Source organism: Lethenteron reissneri, chromosome 8, assembly GCF_015708825.2.
Source record: "Lethenteron reissneri isolate LAM-NWPU_2019-01 chromosome 8, ASM1570882v1, whole genome shotgun sequence".
NCBI classification, from domain to species: domain Eukaryota; kingdom Metazoa; phylum Chordata; class Hyperoartia; order Petromyzontiformes; family Petromyzontidae; genus Lethenteron; species Lethenteron reissneri.
The window spans coordinates 12201421-12228290 of NC_083786.1; the positions used below are offsets into that span (position 1 = coordinate 12201421).

The 26870-nt window shown below is 43.2% G+C and overlaps 1 protein-coding gene across 1 annotated transcript; it reads left to right on the forward strand.

Moving 5' to 3' along the window:
• The first annotated feature begins 1503 nt into the window (after positions 1–1503).
• CHAC2 (ChaC glutathione specific gamma-glutamylcyclotransferase 2) lies at positions 1504–25641 on the forward strand. The gene is made up of 3 exons (XM_061580329.1): positions 1504–2024; positions 17501–17536; positions 20525–25641. The coding sequence occupies exons 1-3, from the start codon at positions 1890–1892 to the stop codon at positions 20936–20938; spliced, it is 585 nt and encodes a 194-aa protein (XP_061436313.1). The 5' UTR covers positions 1504–1889; the 3' UTR covers positions 20939–25641.
• Positions 25642–26870: the final 1229 nt, after the last annotated feature.

A 26870-nucleotide genomic window follows, 5' to 3' on the forward strand; every position in this document is an offset into this window, starting at 1 on the left:
AAGTGTTGAGACTCATTGATAGATATATTTTATTTATTCCAGCAGGAAAGGCCCAATGAGCTATCAGGTTATATTTCATGGGCGTCCTGTGACTGTACAGATGATTTTACATAGTAGAGATCTTACATAGTACAGATCTTACATAAATCACAGTACAGATCTTCGTTACAGTCATGGTTACACAGATCACGATACAAACAGCAAGCATCGCAACGTGTTTTGCATGTTACGGGAATCGAGAACCGGAGAAAACGTAAACAATTTATATAAAGGATGACTACATTATTATTTGAACTAAAATTAAGGAAGGAAAAAAATGTCCGTTGTAGGTATGAAAAATGTTGACCTTCTTTCGCACTGTACATAACCAACCGTGCTAATCGGATATGTAAAAAAAAACACAATAAGTAACAGTGCTTCTCTGGAGATGTTGGATTTACTCTCCAACACACCGGCGGGCTGAAGTAGTAACTAATTGGCGTTTTGTTTACGTAACAAATCCCTTACTAATTGTCTGTGTCGGGTGGTGGAGGGTTACGACACATTTATACTTACGCGATCTAACCCAAAAAACTTTATTATGCATACAACCCAATTTGAAATAAGTAATATTTTAAAACACTTTTTTTAAACACGCTTTAATGAAATGTACCGTACGAGTAATGGCAAAACTCCAGGAAGTGGCCCCGAAGCTTGCCATAACGTAAGAGACCGTTGTGATTTACAGCCAACGTTAGTTGAGCGTGGACAATAAGATCCAAGCCGAAACATAACATGTAAAAAAAGATTGTTTAAATTTATTTTATGATAGAATATAGTATTGTCATCAGTATGACATAAGTATACCAAGTTTGCAGTCGGTAGCACATTGGGAAGTGGGTAAAAATTGAGTTACAAGATGTTTTCGAGGATACAACAACAGACGGAGTGAGTTAAATAAAAGCGTGTAATAATAAAATACAAAAGCCTGGGTCTGGCCAGCGCTTAATTTGAGCTGGAGCTGTCCAGGGCTAAGCTCCAGAAAGAGTTTCCCACACCCACCCACCCCAATTTCCCACCGTCATGAGCGTGTCTGGGGGTTAGGGGGCCCTGGGGAGTTCTCCGTGCGAGATGAATGCCAGGAGGGTCAGGAGGGTCAGTCTCCCCCACCCACCCGATTGGACCGTTCCGGTTCCACTGCATCTGAAGGGGTGTGAAGACCCAATTTAAATTCGTAGTCCGCTCCCTCAACCGCGGTAGGCGCAGCCAACTGATGGATATTTACGGGGGGGTGCGGTTGGGGTGTAATTTCAAATAACGAATTATACGGAAAATAAATTAACGTTAAACCGTTGCATATTATATAATATTAGTTATACATTTTAATACATCATCTAATGATATAAATCTACTTGAATAATACAAAAATAAATGACTAAATATCGAATGTTTCACCCCTTGATGTAGCGGGCAGATGGTATCGTCCACCCACGGCCGCCTCTTCGTTGGCCGGGCGGACCAATCGCGTGAGGCGCCGGGGGCTTCCCGGGGCGGATCCGCTCTATTGATTTGAGACGGCCCACGGGGCCGGCCCTCACCCGGCGTCTCTCCGCTCACCACACTCCTCCTCACCACACTCTCACACACAACTCGCTACTCACCACACTCCTCACCACACGCTCACACCCAGCTCGCCACACTCCTCACCACACGATCACACTCAGTTCGCCTGCCGCTCCTCTTACAGGCAGCTGTACGTCTCTTATCGCTCGCCTCACCACCAACAACAACAACAACTCACTCGCTGGACACCGCTCCACGCTCACCACTCACTCGGCCCATCAGCTCAACTCTCACTCACCGCTCACACCACACTCCCCACTCACTCACCGCTCACACCACACGGAGCCATGTGGATCTTCGGCTACGGCTCGCTGGTGTGGAAGGTGGACTTCCCCTTTGAGACCCAGCTGGTGGGCCACATCAAAGACTACAGCCGCAGGTTCTGGCAGGGCAGCACGGACCACCGCGGGGTGCCGGGCAAGGTGAGCTGCTAGCCCCACGTGCCCTGCGTGGTGAGTTGTGAGGGTGATGAGTGAGTGTGGTGAGTGATGGGTGATGGGCGAGTGTGGTGAGGGTGAGTGTGGTGAGTGTGGTGAGGGTGATGGGTGAGTGTGGTGAGTGATGGGTGAGTGTGGTGAGGGTGAGCGTGGTGAGAGTGATGGGTGAGTGTGGTGAGGGTGATGGGTGAGTGTGGTGATGGTGATGGGTGAGTGTGGTGAGTTGTGAGTGAGAGTGTGGTGAGAGTGATGGGTGAGTGATGGGTGAGGGTGAGTGTGGTGAGGGTGATGGGTGAGTGTGGTGAGGGTGATGGCTGAGTGTGGTGAGGGTGATGGGTGAGTGTGGTGATGGTGATGGGTGAGTGTGGTGATGGTGATGGGTGAGTGTGGTGATGGTGATGGGTGAGTGTGGTGATGGTGATGGGTGAGTGTGGTGATGGTGATGGGTGAGTGTGGTGATGGTGATGGGTGAGTGTGGTGAGTTGTGAGTGAGAGTGTGGTGAGAGTGATGGGTGAGTGATGGGTGAGGGTGAGTGTGGTGAGGGTGATGGGTGAGTGTGGTGAGGGTGATGGCTGAGTGTGGTGAGGGTGATGGGTGAGTGTGGTGATGGTGATGGGTGAGTGTGGTGATGGTGATGGGTGAGTGTGGTGATGGGTGAGTGTGGTGATGGTGATGGGTGAGTGTGGTGATGGTGATGGGTGAGTGTGGTGAGGGTGATGGGTGAGTGTGGTGATGGTGATGGGTGAGTGTGGTGAGTTGTGAGTGAGTGTGGTGAGAGTGATGGGTGAGTGATGGGCGAGTGTGGTGAGGGTGATGGGTGAGTGTGGTGAGTGATGGGTGAGTGATGGGTGAATGTGGTGAGTGTGATGGGTGTGATGGGTGAGTGATGGGTGAGTGTGGTGAGTGTGATGGGTGAGTGATGGGTGAGAGTGGTGAGTGTGATGGGTGAGTGTGGTGAGAGTGATGGGTGAGTGTGGTGAGTGTGGTGAGGGTGATGGGTGAGTGTGGTGAGGGTGATGGGTGAGTGTGGTGAGTTGTGAGTGAGAGTGTGGTGAGAGTGATGGGTGAGTGGTGAGTGTGATGGGTGAGTGATGGGTGAGAGTGGTGAGTGTGATGGGTGAGTGTGGTGAGGGTGATTGGTGGGTGTGGTGAGGGTGATGGATGAGTTGTGAGGGTGAGTGTGGTGAGTAATGGGTGAGGGTGGTGAGTGTGGTGTGAGTGATGGGTGAGTGTGGAGTGAGTGATTGGTGAGTTTGAGTGAAATTGAGCGGTGAGCGTGTGGTCGATGAGTGAGTAAATTATATTTTCGGTACCACGGTGGGTGGCAAATGCTCATTATGATTTTCTTGTGGAACGTCATCGTAAGGTCACACATACCTATGATAGCAAGGTCCTATTGGTAGCATTCTATAAGACAATATGGTGACAGTGTACAGGATTAAGGAAGGTACCGTATGTTTGATGGAGAATATAATTTTGCGGGGAAAACAAACGAATGTGATGTGAAACATTTAAGCAATATGAAAGTCGCTAACAAGTGTATCAATGAACCAGGTAAGTACGCTATGCTATCTGCCCATGGTGGACACATGGTGGACACTGCTCAAGGTGTTACTTGCCCATGGTGGAGACCAGAGAAGCATTTGCCACCCCAGGTGGTACCGGCCAACTCAGGTGGGCCTAATGCAGGGGGCGAGAGTCGGGGCAGGGCACGGATCGCTTGTAACCGGAGCTGCCCGGGACTAGGTACAGGAATATCAAGGCCGTAGCCATGGAGTCAACATTGGGGGGGACCAAATCTTCCAGGGTGTCTGGGGGTCCCAACCCAGAAAAAAAAAATCTAAATTTGAAAACTCATTTCCTGCCTGAAATATTAAATAATTCACTAACACATGGGATGGACTTTTTATTTATTTTTTACAATAATGCCTAATAGTGTATTGTATTACATAGCTCTGTTTATACTTTTTTTGACCATTTATTGTTTCATTGTATGCAATGGCAGAGATTAGGGATTAATAAAATACAACCATAACCACAATCATATAAACAGAAATCTATGCATTGATTTATATGAAGACAAGTCCAGATATTGTGGCCAAGGTTGAGCAAATTGTTGTTTTTATTTACATAACATAGTAAAAAATTTGTATCGCAATATATTGGGGAGGGGGGGCATTTTGAGCATATTTGAATATTGGGGGGGGGGGTGTCCCCCCAAATATGTATTATAATTACGGCTTTGCGGAAAATATAACCCCGGGTGTTTGGGCGTTTAGAAGCTCCAGAAAAAAATAGGAGTAGTCCTCGACTTACGAACGTGCCCCGGTCCCTGAGACCCGTTCGTAAGTCGAACGGTTTATGAGTTTGAACACAATACTTTACTGTGTTTAAATGCACACACGGTCAGTGTTATAAAATGTGTTATGGTTAAACATAAAAGAGGAGCATTGTTGAACTTATAAATAATGATAAATATTGTACATTTGAATGTAACGATGTAATAAATACTGTGTAATATTTAAAACATTTAATAACATAAATAGGAACAAATAAGTGAATTATTTTCACTTGGCCTGAGTTCTGATGCTGGCTTGCTTATCAGAAGGGGGGCGCATTGAGTGACCACAATTGTACACACACAGGGGGTGCACACGCACACAGACACCCTAGTGACAAAGATCCCCCGTGTAGCCTGAACGAACTATTACTGGCCAAGACTAATAAGATAATCCATTGAAATTGAGAGAAATACAAATAATTTTAACCGCTGTGACAGCTGCAGGCTTAGTGAATCCTGGAAGCGTATTGCAGTACATATAAAATTAACCAACTCCAACAACATATACGTGTGCGAATTTAAAATGATTTGTATGCTTTGCACGTGTCATGAGCATTTACATTTAATTTAATCACCAAATTGGTGCATCGTTATGTGCCTACTTGCTGTCATTAAGGTTAAAATTCATACACTTTTTAACCATTTTCCATTCGGATGATATACATGTACGTCATCAGTTATTCTTCCGGTTCCGTTCCAACAAAATAACTTTATCGGTACCGAGGCGCCCACAAGGCCATGCGGGACGGCGTTGTGGCACAGTTTGGCGACGGCTGTCATAGAGTGCGGTCGTGTCGCAACAGTTCTCTGCGGTAAGTACGACGCCTTTTAAAACAACGACGCCTTTAAAAACAACGACGCTATGCCTCTCTAAATATAATTTAACGCTAACCGCTTGCGCGTTCCGCGATTCGGTGATGAACAGGCCACCGACCCTGCAATTTGCAGATGTGTTGGAATGGGAAAGGGTGAACTCTGGGATTTAAGCCATGGCCTCTGCGTTTAATGGCCTACGCTTGCAAATGATAGTGTCGCTCTCTTCTTGGACAACTTTGACATTTGCCATGACTTGGTAATGCCCACAGAAATAACCGGATGGCAGCAGGAACACTGGCATGATAGAGTGGTGCGCACACTGGACTCGCATTCCCAGAGGTCGCTGCATCATCCGATCTGCTGGTTCGACAGCTGAAACAATGGGAAAGTTGCTTAAATCCTCCGGCCTCTGTGCACCCAGAAGTACGAGCGTTAGTGTGCACGTGGCTGGGTACAATGTGGGTACTCCCCCCTCTTCCCAGACATCTGACCAATCGTGGACGAGTTGGACAAAATACCCTCTCATGAATGGTCTCTGGAGCTCTCCACAAGCGGAGGCCCATTTTGCCAGCAGTGGTGTGAGCAAGGAATTGCATTGCTGCACCTTTACCAATTGTTTACCAGCAGTCACGTGTCGTATTAGTACTATATAAACTAAGTAAAGACATGCCTAGCTTACGCAGTATGGTTCTATGCTCTTCTTGCTTATGGCAATATGTACAGGAGTTAAATACCAATGTGATGATCTTCTATCCACGAGAGGACTTCAGGAGAGAGTTTGTGTAGTGCGATCCTGTGACCATATGATCGGACATATCCCGTGTGGCGAGTCACTCGTTATGGTTACAGGTACGAGCACATGGATTGTGGCCAGGTGATGTGTAAGTACAGTAATTTCCCGGTTTACGTCGGGGATGAATTCCTGAAAGGGGCGACAACGAATATCGAAACGACGTCAATCGAAGCGGTGCACAGGGCCGTGGGTGGAGGCGAAGGCTGAGAGGCGACAGATACGAGGACGGACGGACGATGCTGTGAGCGACTTGAGTGTGCGTTGAGGCGCGGCAAATAGAGTAGTAGCAGTGTTAATCAAGTGACGACGTTTTTGCGAAACGACATGAAAGCGGGAGACGTGAATCGGGGGAATTGCTGTGCTGAAAATGTAGTTTTAAGCTGTGTTTGTTGTACACTGGTGTCTTGTATTTGTGACTTGACATAAGGGAATATTGAAGGAAAGAGTGAAGGAGATATATCCTCGAGGATGTGCCGCACCTAGTAGCCCAGCCCTTTGACAGACTGCCAGGTTCTGAACCGAAGGAAATATGCATCATGTTGTGACTAAAAGATCAGATATTTATTCCACACATCTATACCGATAATTATGTGCATATGCTTAAACAAGGGGATATTGAGACGTTAGTGGAAGGCCCCAAATACATGTAAATTATTATTATAGATGGTACAATACATTTTTTAAAATGTCCTATTTTATTTTATTGGTTGATAAAGTGTTTTGAATGGAAATATGTTTTACATTAAATATTTTGTTTTATTGCGGTTGAGTTGTACCATTTAGCTGTGTGGACACACCACAACGATGGGGAGTTGAGTAGAATATATCATCGAAACTCGTTGGCTCTTGATTCGCAAAATATTTTTGAGCACGAATACTGCGCCTTTAGGATTCTTTGGGTTCGGAGTTTATTCCCGAGGCTTACGAACAGAGCTTTTGAGAGCAGCACACCCACTGGGAATAAGCTCGTTTAAAGAAATGCTGACGTTCTGGATTTATATTTGTAGGCAAATAATAAAAAAAAAACATCTAGCATGTTGTCTTGAGCAAAATTTTGCATTTGTGCTTGAGGGCTGGCAAAAATTACCATTGAAATTATCGTAAAAACTTGAGGGAGCATTTTGGCAAGTAATTTCACAGTTGGTGGTTATGAATGTGCCCCATTGGCAATGTCATGAATAGTTCAACGATGTGGCGTGCTTTCATAACTCTTGGTGTTGTGATACGGTAGACTTTAATGTCATAAATTTATCATAGGTTAAAGAACTCTGAATAAGAGAAACATGTTTTATTATTGCTCAAACTTGGCTGTAACGTCGATTTAATGTAACACATATTTGCTCTTTCACTCCCACTTATGTTCAATTGTGCTATTATTCTTTGGTTCTTCCGGTAAAGTCACGTAGATATGTTCAAACACATACTTCACCGGGAATGTAACATTCTACAAACAAGTTGAAGGCAGCCCAATTGGTTCTCCCTTATCTCCGGTTGTAGCCAATGTTTTCATGGACAAATTTGAGACAGACGCCATCCAGGCATCCACTCTGCCCATCCTTGTGGAAGAGGTACGTAAATGACACGTTTGTAATTTGGCACATGGCCTTCCAGCTCTGAACCAATTTCTCAACCACATAAATTCCATACACCCAGCCATCAAATTCACCATTCAGGTGGAAAAGGATGGCAAGCTACCGTTCTTGGATGTTGTAATCGAAAAGAGACCAGATGGCTCAATGGGCCATTCTGTCTCCAGGAAAGCCACCCATACGGATGCCTACATAAAACCTGACTCCCACCACCATCCATCCCAGAAGAATTCCCTCATCAAAACTTTACACCATAGAGCTCGATGTATTTCCGACCATCATCACCTAGCCAGTGAACTAGAGCATGTACACCAAGCCCTCAAGACGAATGGATATTCAGACTACACAATCAGTAAAGCTATCACCCCAACCGTTGGGAAGGAGCCATTTGGGGACCCAATCAAAACCATCATCTTGCCATACATAGTAGGGGTCACCAAAAAGATTTACAAAATCATGAGCAAACACAAGATCCAGGTTCGATTTAACACTACATAAAATTCGTGATCTGATCCCATCTGTTAGGATAAGATCCCTGACATGCAATACCCCGGCGTCTACAAACTAAGCTGTCTGCGGCAGTAGTTACATTGGGGAAACTAAGCGACATGTCTCAGACCGTGTTCGTGAACATTAGGCAGATTTGAAACACGGTAGGACCAATACCTCAGCCGTGGCTGATCATTGTTTTAATGCGGCTGGCTCACACGAAATGATTTCTCTAAGACGAAGGTACTTTGCAAGCCCACTGACTGTCACCAAAGATTCATTCATGAAGCCATCCATATATATAGACACGGACACAATTTCAACCGAGAGGCTGGGTACAAACTCACCAATCATTGGAAGGACGTCATCAACCAGTTTAAGTCATAATTAGCTGTGATGTTTTTATCTTGTCACCTTCCGATGTTAGTTTTATTTTACTAAATATGGGACAAGCAATTCCAGTTCCTGCGGTGTCGCCCCCTGCATTTGGAGTACCACAAGTTTTTTATTTCTCCACGGCTCGTACGTTTACCCAATTACATAACCATTGCTGCTGGTTTACCAGGACGCTTGGGCTACGCCCATTTTTAACCTTTAAAAACACCTTGCCTTGGGTGGCTTCCCACCTCCCCTTTTTTCCACCTAATGACGACCGCTTGTGTTGCGATCGAAACGTCGTAGTTTCTAGTTTAGTTTTTTACCTATCTACGGGATTTTGATTTAAAGCTTTCGTGACTGCAGGGATTCATCGTCGTGAGAATTATTTTAATATGTTTTATTTTTTATTATTTTATTATTTTCCATCTACGTGACTTTACCGAAAGAACCAAGAAGACTATCTACGGGACTTTACCGAAAGAACCAAAGAATATGAATTCCTGCAGTCAGGAAAGCTTTAAGTCAAGATACAATTGTGCTGTTGGCATTGTCTTAGTATAAAAAAAGGAATTACTACAGCAAGCAGCACACCACCACGTTATCACGGAGCAGTCCCAGAAGATGTCACAGAACTACTCCCGATGACATTTCAAAAGGCATTTTTTACACAGTACGAACACACCTTATAAAATGTGTGCCGTGTACGTCAAACTGAAATGTCTTGTTTAGCCACGGGGCACTTTTATCGATGTAGTTTTGATTTAAATAACAGTAGTCTGCTGCCACATTACAAAGATGCATAGATGTAATCTAATTCACTTGAACTTTATATTCTCAAATTCACAATCTTATTTTCTGAAGTGAGGTCAATTGGAGTGCTTCTCTCTAATGTGATGGTCATAATCCAGAGTTGTTGGATATATCAAATAAATGGGAAAGCACACACGAAGGTAAGTATGAACTTTCAATTGAAAATAGTGTGTGTGTTTGTTCTGTAATTCACACTCAGGTCACCGACTTTGGCACAATTGTGATGAACAGAAGCATAAAATGCAGTGCTGAACAAAAATTTTGTGATTCGTTAGATATGTTTTGAGTCGGGACAAGTAATGGTGTGGCTAATTTGTGTTGTAAGAACCTCTACCACCCGACATGGCCAAACAAGTGAAATTGTCAAGCGGAGAATTATATGTTTCTAATTATTTTTGTTCTAGCTTACTGGTGAAATGAAAAACAATTCTCGCAACCAAATGTAGCAATTATATACATGACCTTTTGCCTGAAACTATGTGAGTCATCTTCAGGGAAATTCAGGAAGTCCGGTTCATTAAACCCATTGAATGTTTCTTCCACTCATGGAGCAGATGGTAGCTTTGGTACACGCCACATTCTTATCATTATTTTGTATTTAATAACCACTGGCGATGTTTGCCTTTTGCTAATGGTTGATATTGGCCATACAATTTTGTAATATTTCCTCTAACTGCTGAGGTCCCCCGACTGTAGAGTAATTTTGGATACGATAACCCTCCAGGAAGCCAAGCAGGGTCCCATTGGCGATTCTTCAGCAGTGCTCTTCGTTTGCAGTTAAGCTTTTGGTGACAAGTCAAGAGAGACATAATGCCAAAGGCCACCATCCATATTTACACACTTTATATTCTACGGCTTCTTGCAGTGCACGTTTCCACATTAAACTATGGATTGATATCGTGCAGCAGACAAGAGAAGCTTAATTATGCCCCCAAATTTTGGTCGGAGCCAGAAAGACTGCTGTTGTAGAATTGGCAAGTTGTGATACTTTGCAATATTTTATACACACCAGTTTCTTTATTTGATGAGTAAAACATATTACAAATACATTTACAAAAAAAATATATATATTACAATTGAGTAGATTGTGGCGTAATATTTAATTACATTCCGTGATATGTATTTATTGGCATGCGGCGTTTGTGATCAAATACAAGTCGTGTGCTGTGGCTCGATAAATCAGAAAAGTATACTCTATAGACTGTCTGTTTAACACGTAGCAGGCTTTCGTGACCAATATTATACATCATACAGGTTTTTTGGGTTAGATCGTGTAAATGTATAAATGTGTCGTTAAACCCGCCACCACCCGACACAGCCAATTAGAAAGGTTTGTGACGTAAACAGAACATGCCAATTTGTTACTAGTCCAGCACACCCGGTATGTTGGAGAGCAAAGCCACAACATTTATAATTTGTCAGTAATTACAACTAGCTCTATCAGGTGACATCCAGATTTGTGGAGAAATCGCCTGTTTCGTTCCTTAAACAGAGGGTAGATATGTTGACAACACTTGTGTGCTCTTCTTGCGCGAAGTGGGGGGGGATTAATGAATGCATATAGATGACTATGGGTACTGTGTGTAAGGTGCAGCCCTGCAATTGCTTGTTCACACCACGACTGGCAGAATGAGATACACGAGAGGGAGCTCTCAAGAGCTCCCTATACAGTGTATCTGGACGACTCTTCTACCCTGGCCAAGAGGTGGGAGTTACTCCAGTTTTACCCCGTCACACGCAACCTCCCGATCGACTAACCATGTTGCACCCATGCCTGGGTGGACAGAGGTGGCAGGGATTTAAGAAAGTTGCACCATTGTATCAACTGCCACACCGGGAGAACGAAATTTAATCGGCGGCCTCTGGATCGCAAGTCCGGTGTGAAAACCATCACAGCGCGGCAGCGGCGCTGTAGATTGTGTAAACATTCATTATATGGACACATTCATGTTTTATGTGCTTTAAAAATAATTTTGACCAATGCGCACTATAAGTGGGACCTAATGTAAATAACGATCAGACATTTGTGCTGAGCAGTAGCATTTCATGGGACCCGTGGCCAGCACTGCTTTATGGTTTAACCCGACAGAGCCAGCGTGATGTTTGCACACAACAGGAGACATTATTGCATTCAGAGAGAGCCTCGCATCCGAGGGGGAGCGACTTGGCATATAACACCGTAAATATCGGAGCGATAAAAACAGCGGGTTGGACAGCTACTTTGTGCTTGGTTTGCGTTTTGATTGTCGATGGAGAGAAGAAACATTGAACCTTTGTTATTTCGGCTCTTATAAGAAACGGTGAGTAGATTATGTTGCTCTACCTTGGATTGTAATTGCAGAGTTTTGTTTTCTTTATTACATCAAGCACAGCTTCATGGACTATTTGTAGATGTTGCTTTTTTCTAAAAATCATCATGCCGTGTCATTTTGGAGACCCTTTAATATTGCACTGCGTGTAGCAATAGTGCTATGAACCAGTGTCCTCAAGCCTCCAGTACACGAACACAACATACTGACATTCTTGCAACTCTCTGTAGTGAATCGGAAGTGAATTTCAGCGATTGACATCATTTATTGATAAATTGATGCATCACTGCATTCCATTATTCTTTCGTCAACAAAAGCCAATATAAAGTAAATCGTTAAACTGAAAACGTACTGCTGAAATTACAGAGGCTTTATACATTTAGACAGTCACATCAAAAACGGTTTGGCAACAATGTCCCCTTTCTTCCAAAGAATCAACTTAATGAAACGTTTTACTCATTCGCTAAAGCGTCAGCAAACATTTGGGCTACTTTTTTTTGTCTTAAAGGCACTTGAGATTTTGTTTGGCCAAAATGAACGGTATGGCCTCACCAAAACGTCTGAAATGTGTTAGAATTGTGGCAAGCGAGCTGCTCTTTGTAATTTATGCCACGGTTTGCCATATGAATTTAGACCCGTGGTTGCTTCTCTGAATACCAGTGCTCACATTCATTGGCACCGCTACGTTCTATTGTGTTGCACTTCAACGTACTTTTGGTATTTAACCGTGATTCTTCGGTTTAGATGTTTCATTTCAGTTGTGTTCTCCCGATTATACCATCCATTTTTTTGTATTTTAAAGCAAAACTTGGGGGTGCTCTATAATCTGGCAATTGGCCTTCATTGACACCATGGCTACTCCCACCGTTACACGTGCGACCAGGTTTAAATAACATGATTGAGCCTGGCTACATTAGACCACGCTGTCACTTATACCATCACCATATACTCCAGATGATGAGGCAATCTTTTCCCCCAATGTCTGCTCCACGCTCCCTTACTTTATATCTGACAACAATGTTCCCCGCTTTTCCGGGTTGGCGTATTCTAAGTTTCAACTTTTTTTGTTTCAAAATGACCCAAAGGTTGGAGCGCATCTTACCTACTAGAGCACCTTACAATCTGGAGAATACGGTACAGTGTAATAATTGCATTACAGCAATTTAGTTTGGCAAGTAAAATTATCTCAGGGCCTGTATCGTTGATATCATGCTGTGATACCATATGTGGCTTCAACTGGTTGTATTCACAGTTGATATTTAATTTACTAATATATTCTATCATCATTTGCAAAATTGGAAATGCTGTACTGCCTTGTAATGGTTTCACATTAATATGCACGCATGTTTAAACTGTGACATTTACAATATATTTTACATAAGGGGAAATTATATAAATTTGTATCCACAGCCCTCTTATTCGCAATGCCTAATGTCCGCCGGGCTGACTGCAGTCTTTATATTATCCTTGTATTTCACAAGTAATAGAATGTATATAGTCCCTATACAGTATGTTGCTCCTTCCACTTATTCAAAGGAATATCGATACTAGACTAGCCGGGCTGCCGATCATGGGCATCTTCCTATTATCTGGAGGTTTTCAGATAATAATAATATGCAGGAGCTGTATACGAGTGCTAAATGGATCCTATTTGACGTGCCATGCCTCTATAAAGGCCACCAACATTGCGCCTCTAAATCCATCCTCTTATCAGCAATAATCTGCAGATAATAAAGATTGATGATGATGGAATGACTGTGATGGCAGTCACGGATTGAGATGATAGTAACATTTGGGAGTAACGATACATCACCTTGGCAATTTGATCAATTGTCGCGAATTTGTGATCTGATTTTTACAAATCTCTTTTGCGTTGTTTCGGTCTCGTTCACACGCTCTCTCGCCATTATCCTAAATGTAACATGAGAATATAATTAATTTGTTGATGATTTGCGATCACTCGATAATAAGACCTGTTTAGCAGATGCGTCGGGCACATGCAGATTCAGTTCTAGCCTCCGGGATGAATGTTTTCACACAGTTCGTCTGTGTATGCCTAACTGCCATGCACTTTACCCGGAGGCTCAATGATGCAATGCATTAAAGTCACGCAAACCTGTTTATTGTGAAAACAGTATGGCGTAAGGTGAATAAAGCGTGGCTTTCTTTTCTCTGACATGCATTGATTGCATGCAATTTTTCAAAAGGTCTTTTGATTGCAATTCCGGGATTGTATTGCATGTAAAATAGAGTCTGCAGTCAAGAGTTGAATTTCTTAGGTTCTGTGCAATCCTGCATTTGTATTCATTCCATGCCATCGCTGAGGTTATACCACAGCAACAGTTAAATTAGTTTTCTGAAAAGTGAATCATAAAAATAAAGGCGTAATAAATACATAGAGAAAAATTGTAAGCCATCTCAGATTTGCTGATGCCATAGTTATAACAACTGAAATTGAACTACAGAAATTATTATTGAAGATCATCACGAGAGACTGCATTTGTTTTATTTTTTTTTATCCAGTATGGTCACTGGGTAATTGACATTCGTCTTCTATAACCCTGGAGGAATGTATTATTCATCTGGCACAGCATTTTACTCGAGTATAATTTTAGATAACAATGACGTCACCCTACGCCATGCTTTTCATGACATTTGCACAATGGCAAGACCACTTTACAGAGTTTCGGGTGGCTTTAGTAAAAAACATCCTAGAATTGTATGGTTGACAGTATTTTGTTTTTATGAACCGAAACAGTTGAGCAGAGTATTTCAGTGCCAATTTGAACAATACTAGAATGTTGGCGGCCTTCTGAGCTGCCTTGTTCCAGCTCCTGTGGAGGACTTCCCGGCGCGGGGGGGGGGGGTCTTGCCCGTCGCCCCCACCCACGTCTGCTTCTTTCCCCTCGAGCCCCAGTGTGTGCAGATACTACTGACTCTATTGTGTGTAGGGTGTGTAGAGGCATAGACACCTACACACGCTACAGATACTACTGACTCTATTGTGTGTAGGGTGTGTAGGCATATACACCTACACACCCTACAGATACTACTGACTCTATTGTGTGTAGGGTGTGTAGGCATATACACCTACACACCCTACAGATACTACTGACTCTATTGTTTGTAGGGTGTGTAGGCATAGACACCTACACACCCTACATATACTACTGACTCTATTGTGTGTAGGGTGTGTAGGCATAGACACCTACACACCCTACAGATACTACTGACTCTATTGTTTGTAGGGTGTGTAGGCATAGACACCTACACACCCTACATATACTACTGACTCTATTGTGTGTAGCGTGTGTAGAGGCATAGACACCTACACACCCTACAGATACTACTGACTCTATTGTGTGTAAGGCGTGTAGGTAATTATATTGGGGGAGGGGGAGTGTATTGTTGTCAACTTGGGGGGGGGGATTCACTTTCTATAACTTTTTGATTCAGGCCTTCTGAAAGGCTCTCTTATAATTTAGTTGACGGACAAATGGAACGCCGGGCTTTTCTAATCGATGTATTTTGAACCCGAACTCTACCACGGAGTGAGCATGCACAAAATACGTTCATTTTCTAGTTTGTTAGCTGACTTGAGAAGGACACCGCACTGCTGCAGGCTACAAAAGTACTTGGTGGCGTAAGTTTTGCAGTTATCACGGCTGATTACATAAAGTAAACTTTGCATCATGGTTTTGAAAGTTAATTTTCTTGGTGGAGTGAGGCCTATTTGCATGTAACTACTCAAATAATGCCTCCTGTTGTGCCCGGGGAGAATGCTTTAATCACCCTGGCATTTCGTTAATTTTGAAATTGATGGCAGAAGCTGGGCCCGCGCTTAAAATGAGAATAAAGTAAAGAGGTAGTGATTGTATTTCTTGTACCATCATTTAATATTTAACTTGATAAATGTTTTTATAGTATATCAAACGTATATATTATTCCATTTATTTGCTGTACCCAGAATAAGTGAATGTTAATCGACAATGTACCATCCGCTGTAAAGAATTCACTCAATGCTCAGTCTTATCGTATTATCGCTGCTAGCTGATGAGTTTAACTCCAGTAATGCATGGCATGTCATCTGTACACTCTACATTCACATTTAGAATGGATGGTGATTGGCAGGCATTAAAAAAAATCATAACAATGCTCATTTGCATGAGATTGGGCAACAGCATTTTTTCTTGATAATAAATAGACATTATTTACACTTACATTTTAATGATCAATGCTAAAGGGGAAAATGGCTGATCCTGATTAAAAAAACCCCTCCAAAATCATTATTTACATATGTAGGATTGGTGTGAAGATGTTTTTATAACACCTTCAAAAATTATTCTTTGTTTTTTTTGGTAAAGTCACGTATAAAGATAAAATAATAAATTAAATAATAGCATACGATGTTTCGATTGCAACACAAGCAATCATCATCAGGTATAGTGAAATAGCGACATAAAATATAACCAGAAAACTATAGACAGACATATAAGCAGACAGATATCACCAAGATACATAGATCGAGCAACACAGGTACACCTTAAAAAAATCTGTGTTCTTTCCTACATGTTTGTGGTCTACGTGGAGCCCGAGTCACTGACCCCCATTAAGTGAGGAGCGGCACAATTGACCCAGCATACACAGCAAGATGTTTATTTTTGCGCAAGCACATTTGCCGGGAAACCCGGATAGTCTGTCCACGGATGATGAAGAGTTAACTATACTTTGCATTTTTTTAAGGAAACCAATTCACGACTTGTGCCCCGGCGTTTTTGAGCCGAGTACCAAGTGTCGCTGAAAGTGCGAATCAAGCCGCTCGTTTGTAAAGTTCAGCCACGGCAAGCGGCGGAGTGGCGATAAGCCTCCCGGGAGGTGTGCTCGTGCATAGTGATGCGCTCCGTGTTTGTACAGCTGGTACTTTTTAGCGGGATCAGACGTTGAAATGCGTGCAATCCGTCTTTACTGAAACGCGCACGACAGTTTGGTTAAATTGAAAGCAGCAGTAGCAGCCCGCACTTTGCCGATCTCTGTGCACACTGCGGCTGCCAGGCGATGTTTTTTGTTTTTATTTCCCACTGAGCTGGTGCTGGAGCGGACTGCGTATTTGCATTAGAATGGCCAACGGGATAAAATCATAATTTGTTGTTGCTGCGAAAGCTTTTTCTTATTCATATAACTGCCATAGCAATTCAGTTTATAATATATATATTAAAAAATACACAATGTACTACTTGTGTGCACTTAAGCAACATCACGTTGAAAGTGATTTAAAAAAAAATCTTGTTCAAAGGTGGCCGGGGTGGCTCGGAGGTCAGAGCACGCAGCCAGCATCGCTGAAGTCAATGGCCAGGATGGCGTAGACCCAAACACCCTCCAGAGGGTCTCTCCAGAGCTCCCTCGAGTGGAGGGGGACTCCTCTGCCAGCAGCTTGCACTTTTTTTTCTTTTGTAATACAGGCCTGGATATGTCAAATGTCAGAATTAATTTAAATCCGGTGAACTTTGGACTAGAAGCACAGGGCAGCATGCTTAAAGTATGCCTTGTTCTTCTTACAGCATGTGCCTATTAGCAGAGGTGTGGACTCGAGTCATGTGACTTGGACTCGAGTCAGACTCGAGTCATGAATTTGATGACTTCAGACTCGACTCGGCAAAATGTACAAAGACTTGCAACTCGACTTGGACTTGCATAACAATGACTTTGTCCCACCTCTGAGGTGTGGACTCGAGTCATGTGACTTGGACTCGAGTCAGACTCGAGTCATGAATTTGATGACTTCAGACTTGACTCGGCAAAATGTACAAAGACTTGCAACTCGACTTGGACTTGCATAACAATGACTTTGTCCCACCTCTGCCTATTAGTGTTACCCAGAGCGTGAACTGTGTGTGCTGCATCCAGTAACTTTGAATGTGATTTTGTCTTTTGGCAGCCTGGCAGAGTGGTCACGCTGGTGAAAGACCCTGGGGTGAGTACCTTAGTGTTGCATACATGTGAGCTGCTTGAAGGTTTCCATACACACGGTATATTATAGACGCAACTCTTCAATCCCCCCGCGATCGATGCAATGAATCAATGTAATTCAGGGTTGCCGTTCAGGACGCACCAGGTTGGTTTTCCACCGTAGAACCGAAGCCGTGGAGTCAGCCTGTGGCTGACATTACGCGCGACGAATGAGTCGAGGTGCAAGCAGATGATTGTGTGCTGACACTGCGTTTGAGTTGTACTGACTGATGTCACACGATGAATGCGGTATTCATTAGCCCCTGCCTCTGGCCCTGTGCAAGACTCGGATGTCTTCTTGTGAGGTCAGCATATCGCAATTTGGTTGCGGCATCAGCATGGCAAGTAGCCAGTGGAAACCCTTCCCCAATTGTGAGGGCGTGGCACTGGCCCACCCCAGATGTGCCAAAAGAAAAAGAGGTTATTGGTTTGAATTGATTTTAAAGAAATTACAAAGATCTTCAAATAAAAGTTAATACATCTTCCATGAAGGCTGTTTTATCATAGAGGAATTTAATGAGTAGCATTTCTAGCATTGGTGCTTCTTTGTAAAGAAAATTTTCCTAATTATATATATTTTTCTGTGGCAGTGTTAATTATGAAAGTGGTGAGTTTTTTTATTATCTGGGATTGCAAACAGTGCCTTACTTCTCTATTTAAATTCTATAGAGGAGTGTCAATCGATTGGCTGCCAGTAAAATTAAGTTTCAGCTGTGACAAATTGACATTCAGAGTTGCAAAATATATACGATTCAGATAAATGACGTTCCTGTTACAGATACTTTTAGCCACAGGCTCAGTGTTCAATTAGCTCACTTTAAAGTACAATACGGTAACTTTAAGATCTCAAATAAATACGATGACTCGCACTTGTTAAGATGAGGTAGTAACATAGTTGAAGGCTTAATAAATTAATCAAAACTGGCATAAATGTATTATTGACAGCGTTGTATTTGTCTTTGCGCGTAGCTCTACATGTGTTGACGTGGAATGTTGAAACGTGTTCAGCGTAAAACTGAAAGGTGCGCTTAAAAAAATAAAAACTCCCACAGCGTAAGAATGGCTCATTTCATCCCTCGCGTGGAAGCTGACTGTCCAACCTGCTGACGAATGGTTGCATCAGCAGGTCAAAGTCCGCCAATGCTACGAGGTCTCTTTGTGCTTCCCTTTTGGAATGTTCGGAGCCAATCAGGCCGGGTAGACCTCGTGCCCTGTTAATAACTGGCATCGTGTAGCTTGCTCTGCCCCTTTAGCTGTACGATGGAGAAAAATCGTACATCTTTATTTTGAATTATTTTGTTGTCATATTGGTGACCCAGGCCACTCTTGCAAATGAGACTCTATCGTGGTTAAACAAAATACATTTTACTTAATTTATCCTCTTCCATAAAATCAAAAGAGTTGCATCTTCATTAGTTGAGTGTATTGTACAGAAACGATTCAATCAATCATATGTGAAATGTTAATTTACATCAGGTGTGTATTCACACCTGTCCGTTGCACGTCCAGAAGATGAGACGTAGCCACGACATTGTTTGCGTGTGGGAGCTAAGTGGACTTTCGGGTGGTTTTACGGGCCTTCAACCAGCAGTGCATTTATCATGGCTGATGATGGGTCCATCACATGCCCTGGAGAACCAATTACAACATTTCGAACCTGGAGCTGTTCGCGTTACCATTGGCTGAAAGTTGTCTCGTGAGAACTCGTATCGCTTGGCACATGTGATGCTATGCAGGGCAGTTTTATCAACCGGCATTCAAGCTGACAACTGAAACGCAACGGTCAATGCGGAAAGTAACCATTTTTTTACATCTCTTGCATGCGACAGAGCCCCACGATGTGTTAGAGTGGATACCTCGTGCGTTAGATTCAAGACAAATTTGGAAGTGGGCAGTTGAAGAACGCACAGCGTTAGCCTGTTGGCTGTAGTGCCGGCGTTACCCTGTTGGGTGCTGCATGGTGTGGTGGTGGTGAGGTCATCGTTTAGTGAAGTCAGCATCGTGTTTAACTGAAGATGTGACTGATCGCGCTAATTGTTAAATGTGTTGTGCTAGTCATTGCACCGCTATGAAGAAAATACAAGCTTACGTTATTGTATTTGTGAGATTGATTCTGCTTGAAATAATTTATGTTTCCATTGCGTGTTTTCACAGTTAAGAAAGCAAGGAAAATTAATGTTCGTGGAGGTTATTTTATTTGAAAACATGTGAACAAACTGCAGTGTGTGCACTTGTTGAAAGAGCTTATTTCACAGGCTTCAAGGCATGTACTGCCCATTATTAAACATGGTTTTTTCCAGCATGGTAATGTTCCATTATGCGCCGGTATTGCATTCACCGTGTGCTAATGTTATTATTGTATAATACATGTGGTCATGCAGTAACAATTTTCTGACACAGTGTTGCAAGTGTTACCATGGCTGACCTTGAGTGGCACTGTACGGTAACACTACCCCCGTCCTCTCACTATGCGCCGTCTTGAGATACACTTTATAAAAATAAATTACGAGTCTAAATGTAATCACACGTTGATGACGTTTATTTGGTGGATGCGGTAGTGCCGGAGTGGTTACTGCGCAGCGCTACGAACCCGATTCCCAGCTACGGCTAAGATCAGTGGAAAATCACATCAGAAGCGGCGCTTTGATTTGCTGTGGCATTTAGGCGACCTATGAAATGTCATTGCTACGCGGAACCAACGGACGGAACACATCTGAGAGGACATCCATCAAAGAGAATTGAGCGATGAGATCGATTCACGTGTGGGTGCCGGATGGATTGTCGCATCGCAGGATCGTGAGAAGTATTAGTGGCTTGGGGGAGACATTCATCCAGCAGTAGGATGATCATGACAGATGATGATTTTGTGGATCTTTGTGTGATGAACTTACAATACTTTGCGTTACAAGCCAAACCCTCTCTCAATTCCCCCCCCCTTTTCAACATGCGACAGAATTCCGTGTGGGGGGTGGCGTATAAAATCCGCGACGACCTCCGGGAGGATGTCAAGCGGAGGCTGGACATCCGCGAGCAGGGTGGCTACAACACGAGCTTCGTGATGTTCTACCCCCGCGAGGTGGAGAAGGAGCCTTTCCTCTCCATGCTCTACGTGGGCACCGAGGACAACCCCAACTTCCTGGGGCCCGCGCCCATGGCGGAGATCGCCCAGCAGATCCTGATGAGCAGCGGCCCCAGCGGGCAGAACACCGAGTACCTCTTTGAGCTGGCCAACACCATGAGGAGGCTTGTGCCCGAAGCCCCCGACCAGCACCTGTACACGCTCGAGGAGATGGTGCGGGAACTTTTGATCCTCTGCAGCAGCAGCAGCAACAACAGCAGCAATGGTAGTGTCGTGCGTGCTCAGTAGGGCTGCTGCTGCTGCTGCTGCCGATGTCTTTCCCGCCTCTGCGTACGTGGCCGCATGCAGCTGCGGTGTCGCTCCCAGTTTTTTTTTCGTGACGCGTGTGAGCTGACGTTAGCCTCACGGGTAATCGGGAGTTAATCTCAGACGCTAATTGTTAATTGGCCACGGATCAGAATCCTTAGAATGAACTGAAAGTGGAACGTGGGGAGATGTATGGTGCACCTCGGTGTCATGGTTGGAATGCCATGCTTGGGTTTAATGGAGTATTTGATAAGCTACGTTGTATAATATTACAAATATTTAAACGGGCCCATTTTAAAAGAGCATTTCTTGAATTGAGCTTAATTGGCAGGAATGAGTTTGTATGTGTGTGCTTTAAGTGCCTTCTTTAAAGCCACTTTAACGTTTTAGAGAAGTTTGCTGCTCATTAGAAACTTACATTTTATGCAATGCCATATGTTTCATAATTTTCCATGAGCAGAGTCTCATTTAAACTTTTTCTTTTAAGCTAATTACAAAACAGTAAAGGTGAGGTGTTGAGTCCGTAAAAGTTATGTTTGTCAGTTTGTGCAGAGTAGTTGAATAATGAAATTGCAATGTATGGATTCAGTCAAGGTACAAATGTTGCCCACGGCTAGAATACTCAACCTGCCCTGCCCATGGGTTGACGGTTAAACTATTTTGCAATATAAAATGTAAACAAGCATCGGAATTCATAATAATTGACATCGTTTACTTCAGAGTGCTTGAAAGAGTAGGCCAAGTACCCTTGCAGGGCCTCTCTAGAGCTCCTTCTCGTGGAGGCCCCTTCTCGTCGTGGCTTGACCAAGCAACTGCAGGGCTGCACCTTTATCTTTAACTCCAGGTGTGGCTATTACCATAAGTGTGTTGGCTTGCGTAATTAAGTCTTCCACTAAATTGTCCCCAAGTGTTTGGACCAATTTTAAGTACAGTTACCAATGTAGATTAAATCTATTGTCACTCTACAGACAGTGCTGAGATGAACTTAATGGGAACAATAGTTTGTTTTACTTCATTGAGTAATCTAAAATGATATATTAGACGGTTTTGAAATTTATCAAATATTTAAGCAATTAAATTTCGACATACCTCATGTACCCACCACCTGTTGATAGACAACTTTAGTTATTATTTATTTCACTAAGCTAAAGAGAGTTGTGGCAAAAATATCTTTGTATTTTCGGTTCCATATAGGAACAAATTAGTGTAACGTTTAGAACGTTAGCAATAATATAATTGTATGAATAAGAATGGGTTCAGTTAAATCCAAAGTAGTGTGCTAGCTAATGCTTTTAAGTGAAGATTTCCCAGCACTCACCAGATGTCTCGTTCCATTTCCGATAAAAACGAATGGGAATACTTGCCTCGTGTGCCCCCCCCCCCCCCTCCAGTCCTAGCTTCAGCGGGCTCGGGTTCGCTAATTTGTGGTTATTCACGTAAAAACTATCCATAATAGAGAATATTACAGTTGATATAATACAGGAGTGTTGAGATGTTCAAACACTAAATAGACAGCTCTTACGAGACATCAAGTCGGCATTAACCACACACAATTGTGGGTAAAACGTGCAAAGAAACATCGTTATATGATGGATGCGTTGTCCTTGAAGCTGATTGGCCTACACCAGAGAGCCTCCTTCATGGCTTCCTTCACTGGTGCTTTAGACCAAATAATGCCAAAAGGTGAACAGCACAAGGACGATGCAAATGCCAAAGAAAATTAGCCTTGGCGTTTGATAAATCGTTTTTTTTTTGAGATGCGGAATTCAAGTTATTGATGTACGGGAGAACTTCTGTTATCCGAGCCCCTATGTACTCGCAACTGCTATGATCTGCAGCAGCTGTAGAGTCCGCTAAAACTGTTTTTATCTGTGGCCCTATTTTAACACTCGCAGTTATGAGTGATTTTACCCATGGTGCTTAGCAAAGTTGCCTCCTAATAATTACATTGTTTCAGGTGGATAAGAGGGGGTCACGTGGAAAATTCGCCCTATTCACCATTTGGGTTATTTGCGATATTTCCCCCCGCAGATAAGAAGAGTCAAATTACAGATAGCCCTGCCGATAAAAGGATCCACGGTTATTAGTCCCCCATATCACCGTGGATAAGAGGAGATCTCCTGTAGGACACTTATTACAATTTTTTTTTTTAAATGCCATTAGCTCTAATGCACAGCATTATCTGTAGTCCAAAATGACAGAAACAGGCACTGTATTAATTGTCTACCATACCACGCTTAAAGTGCCGTATTGTGTACGCATAATCTATTCAGATGTTGTGTACACAATGGTGAATTCATAATTGAATTACAACAAGTTTACTGACTCGAGGCTAATTTGTTTTTGGACTCCACTAAACCACTGTTTGTGTCTTTCTGTGATGTTTGCATGAACAAATAAGCATCTGTCATTTTCTTTGTTCACCAGTTCGCAGATGGCGATGGCAGACTTTATGGAACATAGAAAGCACTTGGGGCAAAACAAAACCAATTGTGATAAGCTGTGCAATATTGTGTTTTTAAGACTTCCATCTGTAATATATAAACGAATAGACTTGCAAGTGCAGGGACGCTGACGTGGTGCAATGGTGCACACCTCGGACTTGCAATCTCGAAGTTGCCCCTTTGATGTCGATCTCCCAGCTCGGCAGTGGAAACAATGGTGGAAGTTTCTCGAACCCCCCCCCCCCGCCTCTGGCCACCACGCAGTTTGAGTGAACGGCATCCCGCAGTCGGTTGGTCGATTGTGTGTAGTGGAGTCAAGTAAACTTCTTCCAAGACATCTGACCAGCATGGAAGAGTAGACCAAATACCCTTCAGAGCGGCTCTCTAGAGCTCCGTCGCCAGCAATGGCTTGAGAAAATAATTTCAGGGCTGCACTTTTATCTGCACCACGTGGTGGATACTATCTTTGAGACAAAATACTGTGGTACACTAAATGCTGGAGAAGATGATGATGATGATGCAGAAGAGGGCGCTGAATTGGTTGACTGTGCTCTGATCCACCCCGACTTCTTTTATAAATTCCAACCGTAGATAGATTCATGCATACTCTTAGTTTTTTTCGGTAAAGTCACAAAACAACTATTAGTTGTTTTCATTTAGTTTATTTTATTGATTGTTTTACTTACGTGACTTTACAGAAAAAACCAAAGCGTATGAATCCTTGCAGTCACGAAAGCTTCAAATCTAAATTTCATGCATCTTTGGGTCGTCCCATTTTCACTCGTTTTTTCCAAAGCTTCTTTCTCCACTATCATCCTGCAACAGTTTACTTGGTGCTTTCGGATGCGCTTCTGCGGCCGTCTGGAAAGCTCGTCCGATGTTATAAAGCCACTGGAGCTATGTACATTTCAATCTAGATTGAAAACGTATTTCTGTAGAACTGCTTTGTGCGTTTAGGTTGTCCTTCCCCCCACATCTCCAATGAGCACGGTTTGCTACATACAGTGCGAAATAAGTTCAACATACATTCACATTCATTGGCTGAAAATCAATGAATTTAAAAGCATAAAATGCAAGACCCTTCTGAAAAAGAATAATTGGACTCCATGTGGCTTTCTGGTAAATAAATAATACTTTTTATTATTATATTGAATGAGCCAACTTCAACATATAAACCTTGATGTCCAATGTGAACTGGTGTCCTCATATATACATGTACATTCGTATGTGGCAATGACGGAAGTCTTTAACACTTCCGGCAAAATATTGGTGTTATGGTAAGGATTGTTTTCTTTTTAGTTAAGTGGTTGCTTATTTTGTAGATACTGTCAGAGAAAATAAAAACACTCATTGACGGGAAAATGTGGTGCCTACCGATACATCTGGCCTGTGAAGTACATCGGGATGATTACGCATTTGTGAAAAAAAGACAATATGTATACGTTCATATATTCTTCACGCGTTGTAAAGCCCACGAGCCATGCTCACTGTTCAATGTTGCCTTGAATTGCGCGCATGTCAGTTGCGTGTTGTGCGGTGACCAAGCACACGGGGTGCGGTGGAGAGGGAACTCAACACGCTTGCTCGCCATTCTTTAGTTCACACATCGTGAACGCCCGTCGATGTAATCTACAGAAATGGCGTGTTCAGCACCATTCGGCTGTTGTGTAACATTGAAGCCATTGTTTGCACGGACACATTTGAAAGATTATAATCTGTTCACATTAATGGCACCCGACACGTAACAGGGGTGTCTGTGAGGAGGCTCCGATCTCCCATCCACTTTGTCCTCGGATGACTGTGAACGTCTGCACCTCTCGACTTTGCGCTGCGTGCAGATACTCGCACGGCGAACGTCGCCACGCGCAAATGACCGCGTGCGTTCGTGGTCATTTTGCCGCATAGGGACTGCTGTCATTAGGAAAGGGGGGTCCCCTAGGTAATAAATAAATAAATACAACTGTGGCTGGGCATTCGACTTGTTGAGATGCAAGCGATGTAAGGCGCTCAGAGTTGCTGGCGAGTTCAAGCACCCAGCACATTCAAATGCATCGCTTATTCATGAGCATCCCATCAATCTGCTCACAAAAACCTCACTACCACTATAACCCAGAAGGTTTGATGAAAAAAAATTGCATGAATGCCTATCGGGTGTCGGGGATTGTTTATTTATTTGATGGATTTGTTTTCTGCAATGTAACAGCACGACAAAGTCTGCAATAAATACGGTGATTAAATGGATTCGCTGCTCTTTCCGTGGTCACCCATTTTACCCTGTGGCATTGGAAAGTTGGAGAGGTATTTTTTTTTACACTTCCAGCACCCCAGACCTGTCACGCAGCGCTGTGGATTCGATATTTGCTTTGCTCTTGTTGATGGTGCGTGTTCTGTGGTTAACATTGATAGTGTACCGGCCAGCATGTGACGGGCACCACATCCACCTCACTTTTCAAGTGACAACCACAGCACGGCTTGGAGCTACTGCGCAACTTGACTTATTGTTCAGCGCGATCCATTTGTAGACACCCCATAAAATCACCCATGGGTCAATCCACTGCTGGAGGAAAACGTTACCAAACCATCACCATCTCTCGTGATCGTACAATGGAATAATCCAACTCGCACCCGCACACGCTAATTCGATCGCTCCATCGCCTCGATGGACATTCTGATCTTGCCCGAATAAAATAATATGGAGAAATTATAGATTACTGTACTTTCTTTAAAAAAAAAACCCCTTCGTATGTCCTCTACAAACCTCAATACATGTATTACAATATATCGAGAAATCGCTTTCACAATAGACATTCACCCCGTTGGAAGAAATTAAGAGGGAGTCGTTATCGCACCCAGGTCCATGCTTCTTCGTATATCGCACCCAGCTGTGTCTGACTTGGGTGAAATTGACTTGGGTGAAATTAGTCACACCGCACAATCCCATCGGTTTGCATTCACACTGCACTGGTGTAAAGACCAGTGTGCATGTACATCGGCGTTCTTTTGAATGCAGCGAAGCGTTCCTTAGCCTCGCATACTCATCATGGCAACAGCTACGTTATTTGAACAGTCTTGAGATTGTGGTGTTCCTACATTTATAATATTAATAATGCTTCTTCGGGTGCTGCTTTATCACAGCTTTGTAATTTAACAAGCATTTATATTGTAATTGTTTAATGCCACGGGTGGTAGCATTGGCATATCAAAGTGTTCTTCATAAACGGTGTTTTAATAAGTCTCGTAAAGGAATGTTGCCTTTTTGGAATTGTTAAATTGAGTGTCTGCTAAAGGTAACTCAAGTGCTCACTTCTCAGGTTCGACGGCATCAGATGGGATAGTCGTGTGAGCAGAGCTCCACCCTGGCACAGCTGTGAATGCGAAGCAGTTGACACGGCAGTGGGAGACGCATTGTGTGAATACGGCACCTACGTCGAACTACACCTTTGTATTTACCGCAGTCTCTGGATGGGTAC

Excerpts from the sequence above, each read along its gene's own strand:
- CHAC2 (XM_061580329.1), top strand. The coding sequence starts at position 1,890 with ATGTGGATCTTCGGCTACGGCTCGCTGGTGTGGAAGGTGGACTTCCCC. Across the intron at positions 2,025-17,500 it reads ACCGCGGGGTGCCGGGCAAG|CCTGGCAGAGTGGTCACGCT; the intron begins GTGAGCTGCTAG and ends GTCTTTTGGCAG. Across the intron at positions 17,537-20,524 it reads CGCTGGTGAAAGACCCTGGG|AATTCCGTGTGGGGGGTGGC; the intron begins GTGAGTACCTTA and ends AACATGCGACAG.